General features: G+C 40.7%; 1 protein-coding gene across 2 annotated transcripts; it reads right to left on the bottom strand.

The window, feature by feature from the left end:
- On the bottom strand, positions 1-26505 carry YBX3 (Y-box binding protein 3). 2 transcript variants are annotated; one of them, XM_058558755.1, is made up of 10 exons: positions 26009-26502; positions 22189-22252; positions 21125-21158; positions 17520-17609; positions 15450-15572; positions 12273-12476; positions 6061-6158; positions 3501-3672; positions 2729-2828; positions 1-571 (listed from the first exon to the last, which is right to left on the bottom strand). In XM_058558755.1, exons 1-9 carry the CDS (start codon positions 26256-26258, stop codon positions 2763-2765), a joined length of 1101 nt encoding a protein of 366 aa, XP_058414738.1. In that variant the 5' UTR covers positions 26259-26502; the 3' UTR covers positions 1-571; positions 2729-2762. The 2 variants fall into 2 exon arrangements, with proteins under 2 accessions (XP_058414738.1, XP_058414740.1); XM_058558757.1 differs by lacking the exon at positions 12273-12476 and having other exon boundaries at positions 26009-26505.
- Between the last annotated feature and the right edge of the window lie 965 nt (positions 26506-27470).

The following is a 27470-nucleotide window of genomic DNA, read 5'->3' as shown; positions in this document are numbered from 1 at the left end:
TTTTCCTTTCAAAGATAAAAATTTTATTTTTGAGGAACTTTATACTGCACATTTCCAAAGAGAGTCACATAAGAAAGCAAAAATGTTATCCTCCCCTCATCCTAGAAATAAATAAGAAGGGCACAAAATTTCTTTTTAAATCATGACACTTGGAAGTTTAGCACCAGCATCCAAAATGAACAAAAAAGGAAAAAAAAGCATTCACTATATATTTCGGATTTCTTTGGTTGGGGTTCTCCCCCTGTGGTATTAATATTTCTTCTTTCAATTCATATTACCAAAACAGTAAAAACCAGGAAAAAATATAAACCTAGTGGTTGCCAAAACTGGGGAGGATGCTCTCTTATCTTCTGTGCAGGAATTTCCGGATCTCAGCTTGCTGGAAAAATCTGCTGACATTTTCCTTTTATAAAGTTGTTTGTTTCATAAAGAATAACAGTAAACATGCTAATGTCCACATCTTGGTTAATGTTCCACTTTATTGCTTGGATGTTTCTTTGGTGTTGGTAAGGTCGTGGTCTGCTTTTTGCTTTGTTTTATTTTTTGAATGGTCATTAATTCTTTAGGTCACCTGGAAAAAATTAAAATCAAACTCATAAGGAGTGACAAAATGACCAAGAGCTAAAGAATAAAAAGGCAAAAATTATCTGTTTCAAGTAATTCAAAAAACAATGTTTATTTCAGAAGCTCTAAACAAATCTACACATGTTCTTCTTCTATAGATTAATTTAATACAAACTCTTACTTTTTGATAAAGTATTTTTATAACCCAGAAAATCAGTACACAACAGTAAAAATTTTGTAAAATTATATAAAAGAAAATTACCAACACAAAGCCTTTCAAATAAACAATACTATGGTATAATTCTTCATAATCATTTTAGTGGCTGCACAATATCTCCTAATATGAATATACCACAATATTTAGCCACTTTCCCAATGTTAGACAGATTGTAAATAGTAGAAATATGTACATATATATATATATTTTTGTTTGTTTGTTTGTTTTTGCTGAGGAAGATTAGCCCTGAGCTAACATCTGTTGCCAATCTTCCTCTTTTTGCCTGAGGAAGACTGACCCTGAGCTAACAGCTGGGCCAATCTTCCTCTATTTTGTATGTGGGTCACCACCACAGCATGGCTGCTGACGAGAGGTAGGTCCGCACCTGGGAACTGAACCTGGGCCACCCAAGTGGACCATGCTGAACTTAACCACTAGGCCATGGGGCCAGCCCACTAGAAATATTTTTTTGCCTCCTATGTTTTAGATTACTTTCTTAGGAACAATACCTAGAAATAATGTTACTAAATAAAAGGTTATGGCCAAATGATTGACACATAATTCTAAGTCAGTTAATACAAGCAAGTTTGAATAGGGAATTTCTTTCTTTTTTTTTTTTTTTTTGAACTTTATTTAGTTATTTTTCCCCCCAAAGCCCCAGTAGATAGTTGTATGTCATAGCTGCACATCCTTCTAGTTGCTGTATGTGGGACGCAGCCTCAGCATGGCCGGAGAAACGGTGCGCTGGTGTGCGCCCGGGATCCGAACCCGGGCCGCCAGTAGCGGAGCATGCGCACTTAACTGCTAAGCCACGGGGCCGGCCCAGGGAATTTATTTCTATGATAAATTGTCCACGCTACCCCGAGATAAAATAGAATGTTCCCAGCCTAGCAAAAGTCTCCCTAATGGAAGGCTAATTTAAATCCCAAACCACTGCATATACAAGCAGATGGCATTTAAAAAGTAGGACCTTATACTAATCTCAAAACTATGAAATCTTAACATTTTATGAGTTTTACAACCTCTCTTTTTAAATAAAAGCTAATTCCTATTTATTTAATGAAAAGAGCAACAACCAAGAAATACTGAAAAATTAAAAGTCTCAGAAGTTATTATATGAAAAACCCAAAATGAAATCAACTAAGGCTTATAAATGCTTTTAAGACTGGCTCCATAATTGGGTCAGTCTTTTGAGTTACATTGTTACCTAAGTAAATAAAATTTCCAAGCTCTTTACAAGACAACAGAAAAAAGTAGGAAACAATGAAGATAACAAGCTAACCCTTGTGGAGAGGCTATTCTTTACTGTGCCCTGTGTAAGCACCTCACACGTGTTACCTCACTCAAGCTTTGCAATAACCCTCGTGGGTGCGCCTAGCTAGTATCCCCATTTCACCAGCAGCCAACATTACTGAGGCCGAGGGCAAATAAACTGCTCAAGATCACCCAGCAAATAAGTAGTAGGTCCTGCAATGGAGACATAAACCCGCTGGCTCTCACATATTATACTGCACTGCCTCAAAATAATGTTGGTTATCGAAGGGAAAAAGGAAGAAAAACCATTCTAGTTTATTCTACAGATCAGTCTGCTGTTAGTAAAATGAGGCCTTTGTCAGGCACTCTAAAATTATCAAATTGGCCACTAGGTGTCACAAAAGTAAAACTTTCAATAGTTTTCTTATGTGGTATTAATAGTTAAAAATTGTCTGTCTAGAAAAAAGAATCTGATCATCATTAACTCTGTCTGAATGTTTATGCCCCCAAAACCCAGCAAAAATAAGGTCAACCCTAGAGACAGTTAACCACCAAAACCGCTCTTTCTCCAGAATCCCAGTGGAGATAAGGGGTTGGCCCAGATGACTCACAGAACGAGGTCAGACTATTGCTGAAAAATTGATGATATTTAAAAGAAATATCAACTCAGGCCTGGGCTGCCCAAGCTCTTACCTGCTGATGGTGAAGGTGCCTGGGGAGCCTGGTGTTACTCAGCACTGCTCTGCTCGGTGGCTGGAGCAGGGTTCTCAGATGGTGCTTCACCTGTCTTGGTCTAAAACACAAAACAGAACCACACGCCAGAAATGAATCCATTCAGATGACAGTGGGAAGCTCAAGAAAAAAGGTCTCAAAAGTTGGAATCTTCCTGCCAATGAAGGTAAATCACTGTGCAAAATTTTAACTACTCAAGTATGAGGCAAAAATTAGTATCACAGAAGAATGGCCTCCAAATGGCAACTACACAGCACCACTCTCCAGAACAAAAAGTCTATGACATCCGATTGCTTTCGACACATGCTTAGAGGCAGGTTCCTCTCTATAAAGGCTGTCCTTTGTTTGGACAGCCCTAAAAGCTTTAGCTCTGAATCCCAATTGGTATGGATAACTCTCTCAGAGAATGCTGAATTAGTTGAATTCAAATATTTGGTTTGTGTTATGTGCAGGGCATACTCTCTCTCCCTCTATATATATGCATCTTAAGCAAAATGTTATCATACATAAAAATTTATATATAATACATATATGCTATTTTATATATATGTAAAGTGTTATATGTAAAATGTATCTATAAATGGTATTATAAATTACATTCTATATAAAATGTAGTATATATTATATATATATTTATAACTGTCAGTTATCAGACTATAAAACCACTCTTAGAATGGAATCCAGTTTCACATGATTAAGGACCATATGGCAACATCCCTCTGGCTGGATATACCTCTTTGCCATCTTGTGAAGGAGCATTAGGAGGACGGGGGCGACGCCGATAGTTGTACGGGCGCCGGTACCCACGGCGAGCAGACGGCTGGTTTGGACCATTGGTCGCTTGTTGATTCTCTTTATCTTCAGCCTCTCCGACAGCTGGGGCAGGTCGTGGGCGAGGAGGGCCCCTGGAACAGAGAACACAAGAGAAAAGAGAACAGTGCAATGGGACTGAGGTCCTCAAGAACATAAGGTTTTATTTATTCTTAAAGATTAAAAGGGTCAGCCCAGTGGCGAGCAGTTCAGTGCCTGCGCTCTGCTTTCAGCGGCCCAGGCTCCGCACGTTCGGATCCCAGGTGCACACTGCTTGTCAGGCCCTGCTGTGGTGGTGTCCCATATAAAGTACAGGAAGATGGGAGTGGATGTTAGCCCAGGGCAAATCTTCCTCAGCAAAAAGAAGAGGATTGGCATTGGACGTTAGCTCAGGGCTAATCTTCCTCACACACAAAAAAAAAGATTAAAAAGTCAAGTGATCCGTATTTATTGCTAGAATTATGCACGGGCTGATGCAGCAAATGGAACAAAGACTTGGTGGAAAAACCCTACTTTTCCATCATTTTCCCCCTTCAGCCGAACACCTATTTGTAGTGGACAAACACATACTGAACACATACTATGGTCCTACCAGGCACTTTGACAGGCACTGAGGACAGGAAAATAAAAAAGAAAAGTGGCCTGGTATCTGCCCTCCACAGAGTTTAGTAGAGACTAAGGGGATTAAATATGCGAAGAAAATTAACATCACTTACTACGTGCCAGAGCCCGTACAGGTATGTTTGCACGTTAAATACTGAACTCAATGCTAATTCTGTGAGGTAGCTTTATAGCGAGAAAATCAAGAGGTTTAGAGAGAATACCTATTTGATTGAACCATATGGGATTGCTCTTTTTTTTTTTTTTTTTTTTTTTTTTTTTTTTGTGAGGAGATCAGCCCTGAGCTAACATCCGCCAATCCTCCTCTTTTTTCGCTGAGGAAGACTGGCCCTGGGCTAACATCTGTGCCCATCTTCCTCCACTTTATATGGGATGCTGCCACAGCATGGCTTACCAAGCGGTGCGTCGGTGCGCGCCCGGGGTCCGAACCAGCGAACCCCGGGCCGCCGCAGCAGAGCGCGCGCACTTAACCGCTTGCGCCACCGGGCCGGCCCCGGGATTGCTCTTTTTATAGGTCAAAAAATGTCAAACACAGCTTTCCCAAGATCACACAGCTGGAGACTGAGAGCGCTGGGATTCACCATGAACTACTGTCTCCTCCCTGTTTTCATTAAGACATTTCTATGAAGTCTCTTTTATTTCAAAAGTCCTTAGTAATTAATCATTAGAATGATTATGTCTAAAATATCTAAAACTGGAATGAATCTTGTGAGGAAAAAGGACATAGAGTGGTACAAATCTTTTCCCCAAATAATATACTTACTCTCCTTTCAATAAACCCACACTGCCCAACTTCAAGGTGGTGTAGATGCCATTCAGGCATGAAGTTCTACTTTTTTCACTTCCCTCAAGAATACAGAAAAGGAATGGGAAGCCTCACAATAGAAAAAGCTTAAAAAGGACCTTATGGAGTCTAGCCTAATTCACAGCCTTCACAAGGGATAAAGCACAAATAAAATAACCCTCTCCTTCACTAATATTAACATCATTGGTAGCAATAATACCTAATGTTTATTGAGGGCTTATTATACCAGACACCATACTAATTATCTTAGATGCATTAGTCCATTTAACCCTATTGACAATTGTAGAATGTTCCTCAATGTCCATTTTACAGACCTGGTGACTAAGTCTTAGAGAGCCCAGAAACTTGCCAAAGGAGATACAGCTACTAATTGCAGGGTGGGAATTCAGACACAGACAATTTGATCTGTAGCCTGACTTAACCCCTATACTACACTACCTAAGGTATCAGAATCTTCAGGATTCCAAATACTCTCCGGCATTCAATTCTTCCTCTATTTATAGCACTATCACTGAATTATCCATCAACTAATTTATTTCATTAAATACAATAAAAATTAAGTATGAATTATATCATGCAGGGCCAGCCTTGGTGGCCTACTGGTTAAGTTCAGAGTGCTCCAATTCAGCAGCCCGGGTTCGGATCCCGGGCGCAGATCTACACCACTTGTCTGTTAGTGGCCAGGCTGCGGTGGCAGCTCACATAAAAGAATAAAAGAGGAAGATTGGCAATGGATGTTAGCTCAGGGCGAAGCTTCCTCAGCAAAAAAAATAAAAATAAAAATAAATAATTTATATCATGTAAAAGTTATGGAATACAAATAAGGTTTTGATACAGGGATAACTAAAACTTCTAATTCTTAAGTAGGGGGGCAATGTCACAGTCATGTGAAAACATGTACTGCAGAATCCTCCAGAAAACTCAGGCATATAGTCAAAGCAGACACATCTGCTAATTATATAATATACCCACAAAACAGACCCACAATATCCTCACCCATTCTACCGTCGCTCACAGTCCTTCAACTGGTCATTAGTTAGAGGAAAATGTTACGTACCTACGGTACCTTGGGCGATAAGTTGGATTTCGATGAACTGGTCCCTGAAGTTGTGCTCCCTCTGGGACTCCATCCTTCATTTCTCCTATCTCACCAGCCTAGAAGAGGGCAATGAGAGCTGAAAATGAGCGTCATGCTACAGGACGTAAGAGACACAGAGCACACAGCTGCATTTGATGTTTTTTTAAAAGTAAAAACTAAAATGCTTCATTATAAAGCTGGGAACTCTCAACTATAACACAGAACTACTTACTGATTAGATCTTTGTGAATGATAGGAAGGAAAGAAAAACTCATTCTCACTAGAATAGTCTTTTGCCTTATCCCAGAGCACTTAATTTTATTTTACAATATTAATTTTTGTGTGTGTGAGGAAGATCAGCCCTGAGCTAACATCCATGCCAATCCTCCTCTTTTTGCTGAGGGAGACTTGCCCTGAGCTAACATCCGTGACGATCTTCCTCCATTTTATGTGGGGCACCGCCACAGCATGGCCTGACAAGCAGTGTGTCTGTGCCGCCCAGGTTGCGAATCTGGGCCGCCAGCAGCGGAGCGCACACACTTAACCGCTACACCACGGGGCCGGCCCCTACAATATTAATTTAACATTTTGAAGTGTTCCACTCATCTCTTGAAAGAAAATCTATATTACAAAAGGAAATGGAATGATTTACTACATTTGAGCAATGAAAATCTTTTCAATCTTTTCAAACCCAAACTCACTAATTCTACAAATTACGTGTCCCCTCAATACCATTAATAGTTTCTGCATTCAAAAGTTCTCACACACCTCACGATGACAAGCCTTGCATCAAAATCTTAACCACACTTTCACTCCTGATTTCTTACTTTTACAATTTTTTCCTTTCATCTGTTTGCATTATTCATTACAGAATGTTAGACAATTTAATGCATAAAATTTTATTAAATTAAATAAATTAAGTAAATGTTACTTAAAATACACTTCCTTGATGATAAATTTTAAGATGGAAGAATAAAATTAACTTATTTAGAACTTCCAGGAGAGGAAAGAACAGCTAAAAACAAACAAAAAAAACCTCACCAACAATCTCTGAAATTCTTTACAATACAGCCACATCTCAACCTTCTTTTCTCAAAACTAATACCCCTTTCTCTTTCATATTTCACTAAGAAAAGCGAAGCAATCAGAAAAGAATTTCCACATCTTTTTCACTATCAAATACCAACCTTCCTGCATTTATATTAATTTTCTTCTCTCTCATGACCCTGAATAAGTGATCTATGCTCATATCCAAAGCCAACCCCTTTTTCTCGCCTACCAGAGCACTTGAACACTCTATCCCTCCTTCTCTCCCTCCCTGTATATTTTTTCCCTTCTCTACACCATCATTTCCATCCAGGGATATAAACATGCTGAGACAGTACCTACCTTTTTCAATTTTTTTTATTATTTTGAAATAATCACAAAACTTACAGAAAGCTGGAAGCACAGAATCTAATCCTTAGACGCCATTCAAGTTTTGCCAGTTGTCCCAACAATGTCCTTAACAGCAAAAAAGGCCCATTGACAATCAGGCTTTGAATTTAGTTGTTTCTTTGTCTGGAACAGTTCTTTAATCTTTACTTGGCTTTCATGACCTTGACACTTTTAAAGACTACAGGCTGGTTATTTGGTAAAATATCCCTTAATTTGGGTTTTTTGGTGTCTCCTCATGATTTAGTCTATGCATCTTTGGTAAGGAAGCCACAAAAGTGACACTGCATTCTTCTCACTGCACCCTGTCAGACGGTGTATGGTTTCAATTTGTACCGTTACTGACCACGCTCACTTCAACAAGTAGTTAAGGTGGTATCTGCCAGGCGTCTCCACCATGCATTTGTTATTCCCCTTTTGTAACTAATGAGGATTTTGTGAAGAAGTACTTCCAAAGTCTGTAAATAGTCTATCCTTCATCAAATTCTGAATATATTCATTTATTTATTTGTATCTGTGTAGGCTCATGGTTTTCTTTTTTATTCAATGAGTTATAATCTGTTACTATCATTACTGGCCAATGAGAACTCTTTCAAGCTGGCTCATTTCCTTTTGACATGTCTCCAACATTCTTTGAGTACTTCCTTGCTTTCTGGAACAACAAGATGTTCCAGGCTCATATTGTACTTTCTCTGGCCCAGCTCTGAAATCAGCCATTCCTCCAAAGGAGCTTCTTTTTATTGGAGAATGGTATTCAGAAATGAAAAACTGAGGGCCAAGTATGCTCAATGCTATTAAGGGGTCACTGATTTCAGGCTATCTCAGTAGACAGAACTAAGGAGCACACACGTGCACACACACACACAAAGAGTTACACATATATAAATGCGTGCGTGTGTGTGTATGCATGGCGTATTTGATCTGCTCATCTAATGGCTTTAGGAGTAAGTTGTTGGTGAGGGAAGGGCTAAGGGAGACCAGGAGAACTCACTCAATGTAAAAACAAAACCAAATCAAATAAAAACCTCTCCCTAACCCCATATCCTCCTCCAGCTACTGCCCCATTTCTTTCAGTTCCTTTACTAAAGGAAAACACCACCACCATCACCACAGAAACCTCCTCCAAGGAGAATATAATCTCTCTTCTTCCTCACCCTTTACTCTCTCAAATTCATTCTAATCAGACCTTTGCCTCACCATACCACTAACTTCTAAGTTACCAAACTCAATAATCAATCCTCAGCCTAATTTCCTTTACTTATCAACAGCATTTAACACAGCATTTCCTTCATGAAATACATTCTCCCTATCTGATCCTTCTCATTGTTCTTTGCTAGACTCTCTTCATCTTCCTAATCTTTAACTGCTGATATGCCCCAGAACTCAGTCCTAGGATCAATTTTCTACCCACATGCATTTTATAGTTAATCTCATCCTGCCCTGATGCCTTTCAATATTTTTTTTTTTGGTGAGGAAGATTCATCCTGAGCTAACATCTACTGCAAATCTCCTTTTTTTTTCCTATGTGGGACGCTGCCACAGCATGGCTTGATGAGCGAGCAGTGTGTAGGTCTGCACCCGGGATCTGAACCCACGAACCCCAGGCCGCCAAAGCGGCGAGTGCGAACTTAACTGCTATGCCACTGGGCCAGCCCCAGCTTTCAATGTTTTTATGCCTCCAAAGTTATATCTTCAGGCCCATTTCTCCTTTTCAGGCTCCCTTGGCCTTTGTACTTGCCATTCCTGCCCTTTCCCGGTACCTCAATGACTTGCTCCATTGCTTCATTTAGGTCTCTTCTCAAATACAGCCCCAAAGTTTGCCACCCACCTTATCTAAAACTACACCTTCCTCCCTTCAAGCCACTTTCTACCTCTTGACTCTGCTTTGTTTTATTTTTCTGCTAACCTGACATCTCCACTTGGAGGTAAAATTTAAAGTAGGAAAAAGATCTCCAAATGATTTCCACTTCTCCCCCCAAATCTGATATTTCTTTAGTCTTCTTATAGTTGTTTAAATAAAAAACCACAGAGGTATTCTTTACTCCTCACATCAAATGCTGTCACTTCAATGTTTAAAACTGTTCCTACAGTCAGCTCTGGTGGCCTAGTGGTTAAGTTTGGCGCACTCCACTTTGGTGGCCCAGGTTCGGTTCCCGGGCGCAGACCTACACCACTCAGTTAGCAGCCACGCTGTGCCAGCGGCCCACATACTAAAAAAAATAGAGGAAGACTGGCACAGATTTTAGCTCAGGGCAAATCTTCCTCAGCGAAAAAAAAAAAAAAAACAAAAAAAAACTGTTCCTAAATTTGACCACTTATCACTTTCATTGCTAGCACTTTAACCCAAGCCAAGATCATTTCTCCACGGGGCAAGTATAATAACTGGTCTCCCCACTTCTACTGTTGCCTCCTGTGGTCTAGCTTCCATAAGCAATCTGATTATCTCTTAAATGTTTCTTCCCTATTTAGACCCCTTACTGACTTCTCATCACATGTAGAGTAGGTCAACAGTCCTTATCATGGTCTACCAGGCATGCCTGATCTGCCCTAAGATATCACCCTGATCTCACCTCCTACCCTCTCCTCTTCACACACACCATCCCAACCACATGAGCTTTCCTTTAGTTCTCTGAACAAGCAAAGCTGCTTCTTCCCCAGGGAACTTTGATTCACAAAAAAAGACAGACAGAAACATGCATAAAGGATGCGAATGGGAAGAGCACAGGCAGACAGACTGAGGTTAAATTAAGCTCTACCACTTCTTGCCTGTGTAACTTTAGGTAAAAGTTGCTCATTTTTTTAAGCACTCAAGTCTCTCCATTTTTAACAACAACAAAATAAAGAAACCATGGCCAACTTCATAAAGCTGTAAGGAAGACTGAATAAGAATTGATTTCAAACATCTGCAACTTGGTAGATGCCAAACAATGTTGCTCCCTTTCCTCTATCACATAATTCTTTTCTCAAAGACTACAAATAGTTGATATTCACTCAGTCACCAATTCTACTTAATGTTCAAATACATAGAATTATCATCTTCAAAAAATGGAAGTCATTTGGTAACTGATGTATCATGCTATATTACACCTGGTACATAGGGAAACACTATTGGCCTATATATTATCATTTTTATCCTGTTGTGTCCAATGAATTTCATAGTTTTGTATATAACAGAAAATGTTGGCAAAGACATTTCTATTTGACCTCAATAATTTTTACCATCCTAGAGACCTCTCTATACTTTTAAGCCATTATACTGACAACCTTGAAGTAGCCTAACTAAATGGAAGAAAGTTTTAGGAATTTTCATTTGATGCTATTGGTTGGCTGAAGCAGACTTCTTAGTCACTGAACATCCAAACATGGTATATATTAGAACAATTCTAAGGAAAAACTGTTGAAGGAATCTTTTATTTCAGCTTTTACTTCAGATATGGAATGGGTAAGAAATTTAGCCCAACTTAAAACAACTTAATGCAGTTATCAGAATAAGCACATTTTTTCAAAATTAGTTTTCAACCAACTTCCACAAAAAATGTTCCAACATGGCACTGAAGAATCACTTTGCTCTGAACCTTTAATTCCTAAGGTAAAACACACTTTATTTCAAACAATATGGAAAAAAATCATGTTCTCAAAAAATATGATACAAATGTATATGCTAAATATTAAGATTGATTACTTCAGGAAGGTACTAGTAATGCACTAAAAATAAATGTGTATTACAATCTCACTGACTCTTCCTGTTCTCACTTCCTAGAAGCCCAGAGTGCTGCGCTACAGAAAGCTACTATGCCTCATGTACCCAATCTCTCCATATATGTAAGTCTACTTGTTATTTTTAGCACATTTGTCAGGGACAGCTGTTAAAGAGTGGAAGGGAAAAAACAAGAAGCAATGTAGAAAGAACACTGTCATGCACGATGGGATAGGAGAAGGGTAGCAAAGAACAGACAGAACATAATGTTCAGTCAAAACACTTAGTAGAAAAACAAACAACAAAAACCAAGGACACTAAGAGGAAAAAGTTCTAGCTAGAGATAGCAAAAATGATGTCCTATCCCAAGTCTTCCAAGTTTCCTGGGAACTGCAAAGTTGGTATAAGGCTTATTAATTACTCAAGTTCACAACAGCCGTATCAGTATTTTGCAGTAAAAAAGGAGAATCCATCAATAATCAACAATCTCCACTCTACATTAGACTTTCTTAATAATCAACACGATCTCAACCGAATTAAGGACTTTATAGATGTTATCTACCCTGAGGCATTGTGCTAAAGTCTTTACCTTTGATTTAATCATCATAATCCCATAGTGAAGGCACATTATTAGCGCCATTTAATGGATGGACAAGTTAATCTCTCTAAAGTTTGGTTTTCTCAAAAGATCACAAATAAGTAGCAGAGACAGGATTCAAATCCAGGCCTGCCTGACTCCAGAATTCAAGCTCTTACACATAACATCTGTCTCTCTACTTTCTTTCTTTTACTCTTCCATAAACTAGAACTATCCATAAACTATCCACCAGGGTCCCCAGTTACAGGCATGGCTCCTGTGTGGTGCTTTTAGAAATGTTACTGGAACGACTGCTCTGAAAAAGCTGACTAAAGGCTTGCCTCAGCTCTTGGAGTAACGGGAAGCCACAAGCAAGGTTTTATTTCCGGCAGCTGGTGTTGGAGGAGGAGGAGGAGGAAGAGGAGGCAGAGGAAGGACGGAAGGGTGAGGATTGCTGAAGAGAAGGCCCAGGTGCAATTTTACCTGCATTCTGTTGGGATGGGGAAAGACCCGTGAGCGACGGTCAAAGGTCTGTCCCACGTGGTAAGGCGGGAACCGCCGCCGGTACTGAGGGCGATACTGGGGGCGGCGCAGCTGACTCCGGGCCCCAGAGAACTGCCCGTCAGTGGCAGGGGGCTCAAATCCTTCACTGCTGCCGCTCCCTTCCTCCTCCTCCTCCCCAGCGTACTAGCGAAGCAAAGAAACAGAGATTCAGAAGAAGTTTCAGCAAGGAAAGAACCACAGAATACCATTTAGGATGAATATCACCAAAAGAAAAATATCTCCCCAAAAGGAATAATCTGTTCTGCGATACAGACAAAACACATTTAACCCAGATTATCATGTGATTCCCTGGGATAAACTACATTAAGATTAAAGTAGACCTCTGCAGATAAAATACCAAGAGGCAGAAAAGCAAGAGCAATCAATCTACAATGAATTTAATAGTCACCTATTTAGAACTGATGAATATCAGTTGACCAACCACCCAAAGAACATTTACAAAGTTTATAATATTTAGCTCCACCAAACGTGTGTCTCCTGACATTTACCATCCACTGGGGCAAAGTCAAGAAAAAAACACATTTTGTAGTTATCACCAGGTTTATTCTAAGTGGTATACTTCCTGCAGCAGTTCTCCAAGTGTGGATGGGGTCTCTAAAACCCTTCCCGGGGTTATCGAGGTCAAACTATTCTGATAATGCTACTAAGATACTATTTGCCTTTTCCCATCTCATTCTCTCAAAAGTGTGCCGTGGGGTCTCCCAGAAGCTACAATGACATGTGGTCTCTTGGGGACTGAATGCAGAAGGAGCTTTGAGAATCCAGCTGCCTCTTATTAAACCAGACATCAGAGATTTGCAAAAATATAAGGAAAAACCACTCTTCTCGCTCAATTTAAAAAAATACAGTTTTCATAAAAAATGTTACTTATATTTGCATGTAATGAGTTTAAGTCAATTAAATAACTTAAATTTCTGCTTTAATTTCTATCACAATAAATATTAGTAGATATAAACACACATAAACAAAAATGTTGGAATCCTCAATAATATTTAAGCATATAAATGGGTCCAAACACCATAAAGTTTGAGAACCACTGACTTATGGCATGATTTTCTTCATATGTTTAGGCATAGTTTTAATCGCACTTTAATAGACAGTAGTTAAGTAATAGATACAGGCAGCTTCTAAACATAGGCCTATTAACAAAGGGAATTATCGACTCATTTTATATTTTTTCCTGTATTTAAACTACTATATCACATACTAATATTTTATATTAAGAAATATAAACAAACAGGCAAATATCCCTCAAAGAATTTTAGATTTCAAATTTTACTTTCAAGGGAGATATGCAAATGCAAAAGGTAGTCTTAAGGGAAGTAACTATAGTTTTTAAAAATGAATAAATTAAAAACTAACAAAATAATGACCCAGTTCTTTTGGGGATGAGGGCATTTAAGATTTAGAACCCTCCAGACCCAGCTGACATGGGCAACTAAATTCCCAAAGAGGAAAATCTTCAACTATAGCCTCAACTAGTCTAATTTCAGAAAAATCAAGCCATTCTATATTTCATAAAGCTGTATCAGACATGATCCCCAATTATGTAAAGAGTATTAGCATAAAAAATGTTCACCAAAGTATTAAGTGTGAAACTGCATAAGTTGTTTTTCATGTTAGGCTTTTCTATATCTTTTTGAGTTTTATACAGCCAAATCTTTCACTAGGAGTTTTCAAAATTAAGAATAACAGCACCACCATCGCCAAACATACTCTTGAAGATACTCAATAAGCTGTCAGGACTTAAAGACATAACAACAGAACACCTTCATTCATGTATACTTTCAGCATTTTGACAATTTTATTTCTAAATATCATTTACACGCATGACATCAGAATTTCCAGCCCTCTGAGGAGAAAAGTCTTTAAAGGAAAATTTTTCACTGAAGGTTTTCTACCACTTTTACTTCTGAATTAACCTAGGAATCTAATTAATCAGAATTAGGGCTCCATGAATCTGATGAACCTGGAAGAGGTGACATGATGTGGTACATGCTAAGGTAGTTCATTCCCTTCTCCCGGCCCCTGCACATATTATTATTAAAAATCAAGTAGGATAAGCAAAACATGGGTAAACAGAAGAGAAACATATAGAAACATAAAAACAAGGTGTCATAAGGAATCCGATAAAAATCTATTCGCACAGGGTGTGAAGATGATAAAATGAAGAGGAAAAGCATTTAGGTAAGCAGAAGGATATAAATCTATCAAAGCACAGCCATTCTCAATCTGTAGATATTTTATTCTGGTGAGATTTTTCAAAAGTTTTCCTTGGATAATAAAAGTAGCCACAATCCTGTGCTCACAAAGCATGTTGAGTTTTATTCTATGGTGCTGATCCCATCTACTAACTCTAGAAACATCAAAATGATTCAAATCTAATAGGATCCTCAAGACCACAAATGAATGGGATTCTTTTTGAGTGCCTTGAGAATACTTTAAATTGAGCCTCCTAAAAAAGCTCCAGCCAGACTTGGTTTTAAATCTTTTCATCTGGATTGGTACCAATCTAAAGGACTAAAAATTTGGAGAATTACTTAATACTTCTCTACTTTAAAATAATGGAAAAATGCTATGCTAAATGAAATAGCTACTTAATCAAGGGAAATTATTTAATACTTTTGTGGCCAGCACTGTTTACTGCCCATTCCTGAGCTATTCCCCATTCTTCCTTGCCAACAAAACACCGGTTTTCTTAAGAGGTCAACACTGCCAGTGCCAAGAGATGATCAACAGGTTTAAGCCAATTACAGACAGCCCATTCCCTTTGCCAGTGAATGCCGTATGACTAGGTTCTGGCCAGATAAAAGCCTTTTTGACAACCTTGGCATAGCCTACTTTAATTAAGTCTTCTTGTGACAAGATAATTAAATGTCTATTACTTGCAGCCAAACACATAAAAACTGATACAAATTCTGAATGGCAAGTTTCCAATGAGGCTACATGGATAAATTCTGGGCACTAAAAATTTCCCATCCAAAAAAAAAAATCACTTTGTGTCCCCAGAAGAAGACACAGCATTTATCTGCTCCAAGTATGTACACTTAATTTTAGATGTGTAAATTCTTTCAATCACTGAGAGAGACGACATACATTACGGGGAGGTCCACGGCGTCTGCCATAGTAGCCACGTCTGTAACGGCGCCGATCAGCAGCATAACGGCTCCCTTCTACAGGAACTCCATCTGGCCCGGTCACATTGGCTGCTTCTGCACCCTGAGAAAGAAAATAAACAAAAACGGCCTCAAAATTAAAAAGAAGCTAAACTAAGCCCAAAAAACAGCCTTAGCCAGCCAAAGTGTTAGAGACTGGCAGAACATACTAACAATTCCTATTGTGACCTCAAAAACACATCCAAGTTTCGGGGCCGGCCCGGTGGCACAAGTGGTTAAGTGAGCGCGAGCAGCCCGGGGTTCGCCAGCCCGGATCCCGGGCGCGCACCGACACACCACTTGGCAAGCCATGCTGTGGTGGCGTCCCATATAAAGTGGAGGAAGATGGGCATGGATGTTAGCCCAGGGCCAGTCTTCCTCACAAAAAAAAAAATCCAAGTTTTAATAAGGTGAGCAAGGTGCTTGATGTCCTAAATTAAATATATACGATGTAAACTTTGCCTTCTTATTTGGTTATAGTAAGTTCAAGAACAATATGTACCCCTTTAATGAACATAAACTGGTAAATATGATGCAACCGTAAAAGAAGTAACGCTAGACCAGGAAGAATATTCCTCAATGGAAAATAACTGAGATAATGCTATCTTCCTAGAAAATGCTGAAACTTAACGTTACTCTAAGTGGTACTAGGAGAATCTCTATTCATGGGCTCACGTGGCCCTGTCCAGCACTGAGTTACTGAGAGTGAAACTTCTCCCATCTTGGCAGCAATAGGAAAGAAGGGTCCCTGATTTAGTAATACATAGTTTCCACACATGGAGTCCCTCTTTCGACCTCCTTTTTATCCTTGAGATAGACTTAGCATTCTTATTCTCATATGGACAAATGGATAAAATAACGCTTCAAAAATATAAAAAATTCAGAGGAGATTCAAAAGAGTGTATTTCATACTCTACATCCATTTGTAAAACCTCGAGTTCTGAAAACATACAGAGGTAAAACCACCCTGGCAAAACAATATTTTAAGAATTGGATGGGATATTAGAGATCATTACAGGCCAGCATTGGCTGGGAGACGATTTGAAACACCAAGAGACTTGCAAGATACTCTGGGGATCACATTGGTAAAGGTATCATTTAAATTTCTATATTAAATGATATAAAGTGTTTTTCTTTTAAAATAAAACAGTTTGGGAGCCACTAAGAATATGGACCATGGAATAGCGTGTATGTATGTGGAAAGAGCACATGGTTGGGAGTTAACTAGTCACTCACTCAGTTAGTTTATAATTCAGCTACCATCATTAGCTATACCAAATATGGCTTTAAAATGTTTTTATTCTTATTCTACGCTGTTTTACTGATAGCTATAACAGATTATTAATTAAAAACAAAGCATAAAGGACATTACTAATATTGGAATTAAATATCGAACAGCAGAAAAAAAATTCTGTAGATGCACTTCAAAATGATCCATTAGCTTCTTGGGTTGTTCTTCATCTGAACCAAGTTGTGATACAGTCTGTCAGGATGCCTTCAGTTTTCCCAAATCCAAGCCAAAGAGAAAACACAATGATCATATTCAATTTGATTCTTATTTTATTGAGATTAAAACGTTCTTTATTGTGAATTATTTGTGCAGAAGTGCCTACACATCACAGCCTGAAAATTTTATTTTAATAAAAAGAAATCTTTTGCCCCACAGCAGCTTTTTATCTATTTTTAACACTACAAAACAGTTAAATTTTTATCTACACTTGAATATACATTTGGTACCAAAATACAATATGTCATTTTAAATCTTGAGAAATTAGTTTTTCCTTTCAAAATTAAATAGGGTTCATCATTTACTAAAGGAAAAATTAAAATGTCCTTTTATAATATATCAAAGAATGTTTATAATGACATTCAATAATGGAAAATATTTCTACTTAAAAGTCACTTTTTCCTGTCATACAAAAAATCCAAAGTAATGTGAATTCATACCATTTACTTTGCAAGAAAACTCTGTGCCAGCACACTTTGATACCCAACCACAATCTTCTCTCACCTTCTCTCCTTCAACCACATCAAACTCCACAGTCTCTCCATCTCCTACGCTGCGCAGATATTTCCGTGGGTTATTCTTCTTGATGGCAGTCTGTCAAGAGAACAGAAAATTCTAAAGGAAGTATATGTCAATATTGGCCACAGATTTCATCACTTTCAAGTTTACTGGGTATTTGAAGAAACCGTTGACTATTATTACTTTTCTAAATTATTCTCCTACTAACCTGGATCTCCAAAATAACAACAACAAAATAAAATAAAACGAACAAAAAACAGTATAAAACTATGTTCCACATTACTTTCTTGATTCATGTTACCCTTCAAAATTCATCGTGGTAGGTGTATTAAACAGAATGTGTAGTTATGACACCTGTTACAGCCTGATCACCTAGTCATGATATTGGACATCAGTCACACCTGCATGTTTCAGTCAATGACCGACCCTCTATTCGAGGGTGATCTCATAAGATCGGTACCATACAGCCTAGCAGGGCAGTAGGCTACACCATCTAGGTTTGTGTAAGTACTGTGAGGGAATGAAGAAATTCTACTCTATCCTTCTAGGTTCTTCTGGCTGGTCTAAGAATTAAATTGACATGAGACAGCCTTACAGGAGGAAAAAACAGAAGTTTAACAACATGTATACATGGGAGAAACCCAGGAAAACCGAGTAACTCGCTAAAATGGCTAAAGCCCTCACCTTAAACACCCTCCTCAGCCAACGACAAAAGAAGTCGTCGGGGGTGGGGAGAGTCAGGGACTTCAAAGGAAAGAAAGCCAGTTCACAGGTCAGTGAAAAGGAGCAAATGTTTGAAAAACAAGTGTTTGGCCACACAGAAATAGAAAAGCACAGAGGGGAGCCCAACAAACGGGCTTTTCTAGGTTCCTCCCTGCCTACCCTCTAGTTCACGTTATGCAAGGGGAGAGCTCACTTCCTGAGACAGGTTTGTAACCTGAATTCTTTTAGAGAGTTAAGGGGGAGATAACAAGAAAAACTTTCTAAATCTTTTGTTAAAAATAATCAGCCTGGGGCCGGCCCAGTGGCACAGTGGTTAAGTTCACCCGTGCTCCACTTCGGCAAGGCGGCCCGGGGTTCACAGGTTTGGTTCCAGGGCATGGACCTATGCACCACTTATCAAGCCATGCTATGGCAGGCGTCCCACATATAAAGTAGAGGAAGACGGGCACGGATGTTAGCCCAGGGCCAATCTTCCTCAGCAAAAAGAGGAAGATTGGCAACAGATGTTAGCTCAGGGCTAATCTTCCTCACCAAAAAAAAAAAATCAGCCTAAAATAATCCTCATGTTAAACTGACACATTTCAAGGTGGCAAATTTTGTTCCCCTTCAGTACACTCTATGATGTTTGCACAACGACAAAATAGCCTAACACACATCACAGAATGCACCCCTGTCGTTAAGTGACACGTGACTGTATTACTTCCCTCAAACTCTTAAGAGTCCGAGATTCAGACTGCAGCTCCATCAGTAGGTGGGAAAAATGCCTTCATGAAATCTTACACACAAACACACTAGCAGACATTTTAGGAATAAAGATTTCTGTAGACAAGAGAAACTGCTAACCTCAAAAGGAATTTAAAAATGTGTGAACGGAAGGAGGGATGATGAAGAATAGAAAAAATGGAATTAAAAAATGCCAAGGGGATCAATATTCCTGATAGAATGTACAAAATGACCTCAAGAACCAAAAGAGTACTGGTAATCTGGCCTCTTCCCCTCCACTCCCCACCCACTTTACGGATGAGGAAACATGAGGCTCATATGATTTATCTGAAGGCATCAAGATGCAGCCTGGGGGGGCAGGGGGGGCGGGGGGGTTCACATCCCTGTACACTACTGTATTTACGTGATAGTCAATACTCTTCCCATCACACCATTCACGCGTCGGCTCATCCCTACACCTTCCCTGAGCATACACGAAAAGGTTAATGAAGCTGTCATCCTGCATTAAATATCTGCACCTAAAGATCTGCTTATCAATAGGCTTCTCTTCTTCAACCAGTGGAAGGGAGAGCATCATTCCCGCAATGAATTTCCATTTCTCTAGCTGCTATCTCTAAACAGTCAAAGGGGCTCTGAGTTTCTGTGGAACTAGGTCAACCTTATTTTATAAAGCGATTAGGCATGTGTAATCCAGCCCTTCTCCTACTCTGAGTAGGAGGGAGGAAAATACAAAAAACAATGAGCCAATAGGGCCGAGACCTCAGCCACAGAGGCAAAAAGCCAGTTCAGGACAGGATACACACACACGCAGTCTGAAGAGTCAGCCATTCCAAAAACAGCCCCTCCCTGCCGGCTTGTTCCTTTTTTCCTGTTAAACTGGGCAGGCCTTGACACACAGAGGTGACTCACCACACAACCTCACGGGGCTGGAATCAGGTCACACACTCACAGGCTAAGGAAGCTGGCCACCGGCACACACACTTCTGAGGTCCTTAACTCCAGCAGTCGCCGAACGGGGAGCTCTTACCCCAAAAAGTGTGCTAACCTCCAGGTATTATAAACAACACTTCCTTTCAGTCTGCTCTAACATTAAGTCACTGTATCTGAACAAAAAAGTCCACTCAAATTATCTAGGTACAGCTGAAATATATCCAGTCAAGCAGAAATATAAATGACAGGAACCACAATTAGAGAGCTCACTCTTAGATATCACTGTCTCCATCACCACACCCACCTCGATACGCACACAAACCTAAACAGAAGGAAACAAAAACCCAGAAAACCAGATGCTTGCCCGAGCCCGGCAGGTAAAAGTGCTGGTATTAGTATCTGCCGCTATACTTCCCTGTGGTTACATGCTAAGAACACATACATATTTGAGATAATTCACTGAAAATCAAATATACAAAAAGAACAGTAAGGGTTGGTATTCCTTCTTTTAACCTATTTTGTAAAGCAAGTCAGGATACATAATAATAGAATAAATAACATCTAGGATAATAATGTAAAGAAAGACTGAGATACCTGCAGCAGAGAAACCCGTGTTTTCCACATCTTACCTATTTTCTCCGTTTCCTTTCATTCTGAGGGAATGCGGGCCTTCTGACCTGGACATGTGCTAACTGTGGCTCATTGTAACAGGAGTCAGGACTATCCTGGGAATGGGGAGTTTCCTCATGTCTTGGATACACACACCCTAACCATCTGCTTCGCTGTGCTGTTTACTTCAAGTTAGAGTTGCTCTCATAGAGGAGCTTTAACCAATACCCATTCGGGCAAAAGCCAGATGGGTTCTAGCCAAACACTAAGGAGGAACCACAAGGTCAGAATAGGATGCTGACATGGAAAGAAAAGGTTTTTTACTAAGGACTCAAAGGCTTTAAAAATTAGTAAGTGGTCTAACTGAATATCAATTCATTCAACTGCAAAAATAAAAACTACTCGAAAACAGTTAATATGATGGGACAGAAGAGCTTATCTGCCAACCTTAAAACGTGGAATTGAGCTCTCTTGCCAAAATAAAATCACCAGAAAGAGGTCAGAGTAGAATAATTTATAGGACTTCATTTTCAGAAAGGGAAAACAGCAGATTACAGACACCTCTCTCCTCACACAGCAAATGTAACATTTATTATCCCGCTTACCTGATGTACAAATACATCTTCTTTGGTGTCATTTCTGTTGGAAGACAAAAAGCTCACAATTAAAGGTATTAAGTACATGGAAAACTTACAAGAACAGATGTTTTATGAGTTTAAATCCAAGACCTCAAAATACAACATAAATTCTTGTTTATCCTCTAAACTTAATTCAGATGCCTAGAATCAATCCTTGTTAAAAACTTCCAAACCCGTGAGATACCCACCTTACTCCCCCATGTTACCACAGGGCTTAGATCCAAGCATGCAGATTCAACATGCAGAAATACCCCTTTCCTCTCATCTCCTTCTAAATCACATGGCATGTAATCAGAGCCCCAGACATCCCTCCCAGCAAAAGCAAAGCAAGACAGTTAAAAGGATAGGGCACAGCTGTGAACTAGGCTCTCCTTACACTGAAACCTAAAACAGTCCCCCCACCACCACCCTGCCCTAGCTCCCCCCCACCCCCAACAAAACAGACAAGGAAGAAATTGGAGGAATTTTTTAAGTGTGGGGGTGGGGGGAATGGGGAGGGGGGGAGAGAGAGCAAAGAAAAGGACGACATCATGTAAAAACATCATAATATTCCCAATGGCTTGCAGTCGCTTTCTCATTCCTATATGGTTAGAAGTTACCACGGTTTAAAGAAAACACTACGGTATCTACACAGGACTTGGAGCAGACCTGGGTTACAGATCCAGCTCAATTACTCACTAGTTGTATGACCTTAGGAAAGTTGCTTAACCAGTCTAAGATTCCATTTCTCCATCTGTGAAATTATGGTTATGGGCTCAATTATCCTAAAGCCTTTCCCATTTCGGATTTATCTCCCTCCTCCCCCTTTTCTTTTAATGATTAGGTTTTATAAAACAAGTTATTTATCAGTATTCTGGAAATGTACTTTAATTAATATTTAATGACTACTAGCTTAGAAATGAGAATATTTACAGTGCCTAGAAATCTTAAAACTTCCACAAGCCATTAATAAAGTATGTAAGGATTTGTAACTGCTGGTGACACAACGTAAGTATGTATTTAAAACATGTAGAGATAACACACACACATACCGATTTATAAATCCATATCCATTTCTGACGTTGAACCATTTGACAGTGCCAAGGACTTTGGTGGCTAAAATAGGATTAAGCAGATAAATTAGTATCTGACCTACAAAGAGATAAAGCTCATATCACTAAGGTCTTCAGAGCCTAAACATACCTGGGGAAACCATTAAAAGCTTAATTCCAAAATATTTTAGGAAAAAAAAATGAAGCAAGTGAAGATATCATAAGGAATACTTTTCAGAAGACTAAACCTTTCTTCCTTGTAAAACTTTTCATTAAAGTCATAAGATAAGGAGTGGTCATAAGTCTATACAATTCTGTAATAATTAAAATTGAGAAACACTGTTAAAGGAAAAATAAAAATAATGCTCTGTAAGACTAAAGTTTTAACAAAGAAAAATTTTTAAAGTGCAAAAGAAGGGTCACAAGGAAAAAGAATGTAGGTAGATGAACAAAATAAGTACCAACAACCTTAACACATCCTTTCACACTTTGAAATATTAGGCAAACTTCAATAAGTGAAATAGTTGCTCCTTGTTAACAGCTAATCTACAAAGACATAATGTTACTTGTCTAGTTGCCAGACAGGGGCCTATCGGAGGAGTCAAGCGTAATAATAGAACTGATGCTCTCAATCCAGTTCTGTACCTACCACCCTGAGATGTGATGCAACAGGCCTTTTCAAACCACAGTGATGCATTTGGGCTTCTGTTTCATTGTTTACTCTACTCTCTGCAGTTGGTGGGAATCAAACTCAGCATTTCTATAAAATCCTCCTCTCTAACTTGATTACTGTCTCTACTTTCCACCACGAGTAGGACCATTTCTGTACAACACCAGATTTTAACAGAATTCAAGAGAAGGAATCTAAACAGTCTGGTCATATAACTAGTACTTTTTAGATTCATATTTATTTCAGTCATCAAGCATGATTTGAGATGACTTCTTTGAATCAATTATGAATGCCAAATTCAGTACGTCTAGGAAATGCCTATGTCTAAATTCAGGAAATGCATAAAGCAATGATCAAGACTCAATGAAACAGGAAATCCTACAATAGAGTACCTTAAAAAAATGCTTAGTAGAGAATGAAAGTAACAATTAACATTAATCCATGTTGCCTCTTTATGAGACACAAAGTTTATAATTTCTAAGGATAAACAGTAAGGATTCAGTTTTTAAATTCAAGACTAAAATAGTAATTAGGAATTGCTTTGTTGTGGGCAGGCTTACTTCTGAGTTTTGCTAGACTGATACGCTTCAGAAAGTATTTTAGCTCTCTTTGTAAAAAGAAAACAAACAAACAACTCTTTATGCCCCCACAGTCATTCAGTCCACCATTGACTGAGCAATCTGCAGCTCTATTTCCAAGGAAGGAAGGTCTCTCCAATCAAGAGATTAAACCACTGGAATCTTCACTTCTAGGCCACTCTAATTAGAGCAGCAGGGCAAAGGAGAAAAAACATTTTATGTTTTAGATTAAAATGTCAACAGAAGAGGCCTGTTTTTGATAAATCATATGCTTTTAAGTCACACATTATTTCAAAAGACATGCTTTTTGCGCCTCCTTTCATATGCCCCAAAATTAATGACCTAGGAAAATACAAGGATAGGAACTGTTTTCAACTCATTTTCATACAGTTAATGTCTAGCACTGTCAAAGGAATAATCTTGATTAGAAAGGCAAATCTAATATAACAGGAAAAAAGATGAAAAATGATTTTCAAGTTTAACTTCAATCCAGGCTGAAGGTTATTTTTACTCCCCAATGTAGTTTTAAAAAATTTCCTAATTCTACAAATATTTCCATTGACTTCAGATAGCCAAACACATTTATGCACACTTCCTGCTTTAAAACCACAAACTCATTTCACATACACAACAGGGGAAAGGGGAACAGAGGAAGACCATAAGGCTTCCACAATGTTCATTAGAAGGAAAGTTTTGTTTCACTCAGGTAAACTACTTTCCCTGGCCTATGGGAAAGTTCAAGACAGTTTGTAACGGGAGAATCCAAAACCAGAATTCCATCTCAGTCAGCCCTGTGCCTGGCACATTTTAGGCACCCGTGTGTTTGTCTGGCAAAGGAAAGGAGATGGCAGAACACACTGGACAGAGACAGTGTTGAAATGTCATGTAGAAGGCTGCCCTTCATTTTGAGAGTCGGAGTTACTGTGGAAAGATGAAAGACCTCCAGACTCATCACCAGGGATGTGGTAGAGGCTTAATAACAGTTGGTGGTTGAGGAAATGAACTTTATCTGTTTCTTTCATCTTTAAGAACATCTGCTTTAGTTTAAAATCCAGAAGTTTAGTTTAGATCCAGAAGGGTAAAAGGATCAAGTGAAAAACTGCAAAATTTCCTTTATACAAAAATAAATTATTGCTAAGAGCATATGTTAACACTATGCTGGATAACCCAAAATTGTCTCTATCAGGCATTTTGCATGGAAGTGTTCCAAGAAACACTTGTTGGAAACAACATCGCAATACAAATACTGAGTAGATTTAAGCGATTTTTAGTCCAGCAAAATGAGGGCTACATTGTTTCTTAACCCACACAGGTTACATCTAACATATTATTTGGCAGTAACTGAGTAAAAGCCCTGGAAAAACAAAACAGGCCTGTCCAGGTGGGGAACATGGAATAGTATTAAACCTCCTTCACATTATTCTCTCAATTTTCCTTCTAGAAACTTGGGCAGGTAAGGATCAGAGAGATGGAATACAACCCACCCAAAATACTGAGACTTTCTCTGGAGTATCCAGCACCATTCTCTTAACTTTCCTGTTTAAAAGAGAAAAACTGATACACACATTCTTCAGAGAGCTTATTCACCACCCACCTGCTTTGTAAGCCTCAAGGCCTCACAAAGGACGTTACTTAAGGAGAGACCGCTGAAAAATGTGACAAACCCAAACGACCACAGAAACCCTTTCTAATGCTCTGCCTCCAAAACCTGAACTTCTCATCTTCCTGTTTCCTTTCCTAAGTTACAAGTCCCAAGATAACGATGTTTTGAACAAACGTCACACCCACACTCCCAAGTTTTTTCAGCTGCTCCACCAAGTGCGTTCCCACAGTTTAGGGAGAAGAAAACGTGTAGCGATTGCTACACTGAATGCTTCTCTGCGCCAGCAGTGGATACAGAGAGGGAGGAGGACGTGGGACCGAGACCCAAGTTTCCCAGAGAGGATTGCAACACCTCTTTGCCGGCATGTGGCAGACAGAAGCATGGCGTCTTTCCCATGCCCATGTGGGAAGGGCGTCAGGGACAGACACCTGAGCCCTCCCAGCAAGAAGCCTTTCCACCTTTCCCTCCCCGTCTCCTTTTGGGCCTGACTCGTCCCCAAAAGAAATCCTCTCCTCACCCAAATCCTAACCAAGGACTCCAAAGTCCCTGTCCCACGTGTCTGTCCCTCCCCTACATCCACATCCATCCCTCCCCTGGGTCCCCTCTCCCAGACTGCCGCTCCTTTCCCCTTCAGACAGAGGGACAGAGGCATTCTCTACAAGGGAATGTGCGACACTGCCTGCCTAAGTGACCACAGTTAAGACCCCCAACTTGCCGGGCCAGGCCCAGGCCCAGGCGGGACGCGCCCCGGACGGCGAGGAGCGCAGGGCGCCGCGCGCTCACCTGGGAGCGCCTGCAGGACGGGCGGGCTGCGGCCACGGCGCCGGGGACCCGAGGTCCCCGGGGACCCCGCACTGTCAGCTGGCCCGCCCCCGTGGGAAATGCAGCGGGGGCTGCCCACACGCGCTCGGCGGCCGGCTGCAGCCCGCCCCGCTCGCAGCAGCCCCTACCTTCCCAGGCCTGACTCACCGAGAACTTTTTTCTCCGCGTCCTCACTGCCGGCGGGGGCCGAAGAGGCGGGGGCCGCGGTGCCCGTGGCGGCGGGGGCCGCGTCCCCGCCGGGGTTTCCTGCGACCAGGGCGGCGGGCGCCGGGGCCGCGGCCTGGGGCGCGCCGCTGCCCACCGGGCTCTTGGGCGCGGGGTCCTGGGGGGCCGCGGGGGCCGCCTCCGCCGGAGCCTGCGGGAGGGTGGTGGTGGTGGCCTCGCCCGCCTCGCTCATGCCGCCTCGTCTGCTCTCACTCGGGCGCCTTGGTGGCGGTTGGTCGGCGGTTAGCGCGGCTGGTGGTCGCGGCGGCCGGGGCTCGCTCTCGGGGAGGCCGGCGCGGATCGCGCGGCGCAGGCGGCGGCCGAGGTGGGTCTCGCGGCGGAGGCGGCTCGAGCTCTGGGGCTGCGCGCTCGCTCTTGGGCTCCTCGCTCGATCTTACTGCCCCAAAAATGGCCCCGCACAAGTTTTTCTAGGCGGCGCACCGGCCCGGGAGGGAAGGGCGGGCGAGGGAAGAGGGTGGAGAAAGTTGGCTCCCGAGTTGGGCATCGGCTTCATTAGCATTTAAAGGCGCCTGATGCCCTTTCCCACCCACCAGGCCGCCCGGGACTGGGGCGCAGGGGCCGAGTTGGCGAGTCAGGGAAAGCAAGGGTGCATCTGAGGTTTGCATTGTGATCTGGAGTTTTCTGAGCTAGCGCTGCTGTCCCTTTGTTGGAGCGGGGCAGAGGGGCTCTCCCTCCTCACGACATCTTGACATCAGAAACTGACCTTTAGGAGAGGTAAAATAGGGCATCCAAATTTCGCTGCGCTTCTCCCTCCCAAACACTTGTGTTTAAATCCTTTGTATTTATTCATTCAACATGTATGAAGCACCAGAAACTGTGATACAGCAGTTAAGATCTTACGACTATTTGGCTTACTCCTGAAAGATAGTTTACGGATTATTTAGTCTATAACCCACAGATGAGGAATTGAGGTCCAAACCTCGGAGAACTCATGTAAAAAGAGTTTACACCAATTTAACAGCAGCAAATAATGAGCTGTTAATATGTATTTGATACTGAAACAAACCCGAATAAATCCACATCCTACCTTCTGCTGCAATTGCCTCTGCCAGCTGGTGAAGGCTTAAGCAACGGAGCCCTCTTAGCCTCAGGAATGAGAAATACAGAGAAACGATCACCCTATAAACGTTTTCCCATTTGAAGAGCCCACATGGCCTTTAGAGAATGGACTGGATTATGCTAAACACATGGCCAGAGGGACTGTGACCGGTAGCCAAGAACTCCTGGAATACAGGACTATTTGGTGTTCGCCTCTAGGGTCCAGACAGACCTAGGTATAAATTCTAGTGCTGCTCTTCGTTAAGTTGGGCTAGGAATACTACGTCCCAGAGTAGGTTTCCTCGTCTATGAGAGTTTCTGAAAGGTGCTATGGAAAGTAGATGAG

Source organism: Diceros bicornis, chromosome 17 (genome assembly GCF_020826845.1).
Source record: "Diceros bicornis minor isolate mBicDic1 chromosome 17, mDicBic1.mat.cur, whole genome shotgun sequence".
Lineage (NCBI taxonomy): Eukaryota > Metazoa > Chordata > Mammalia > Perissodactyla > Rhinocerotidae > Diceros > Diceros bicornis.
Note: the sequence above shows the minus strand (reverse complement) of the source record. Positions and strands in the feature narration are given on the sequence as shown.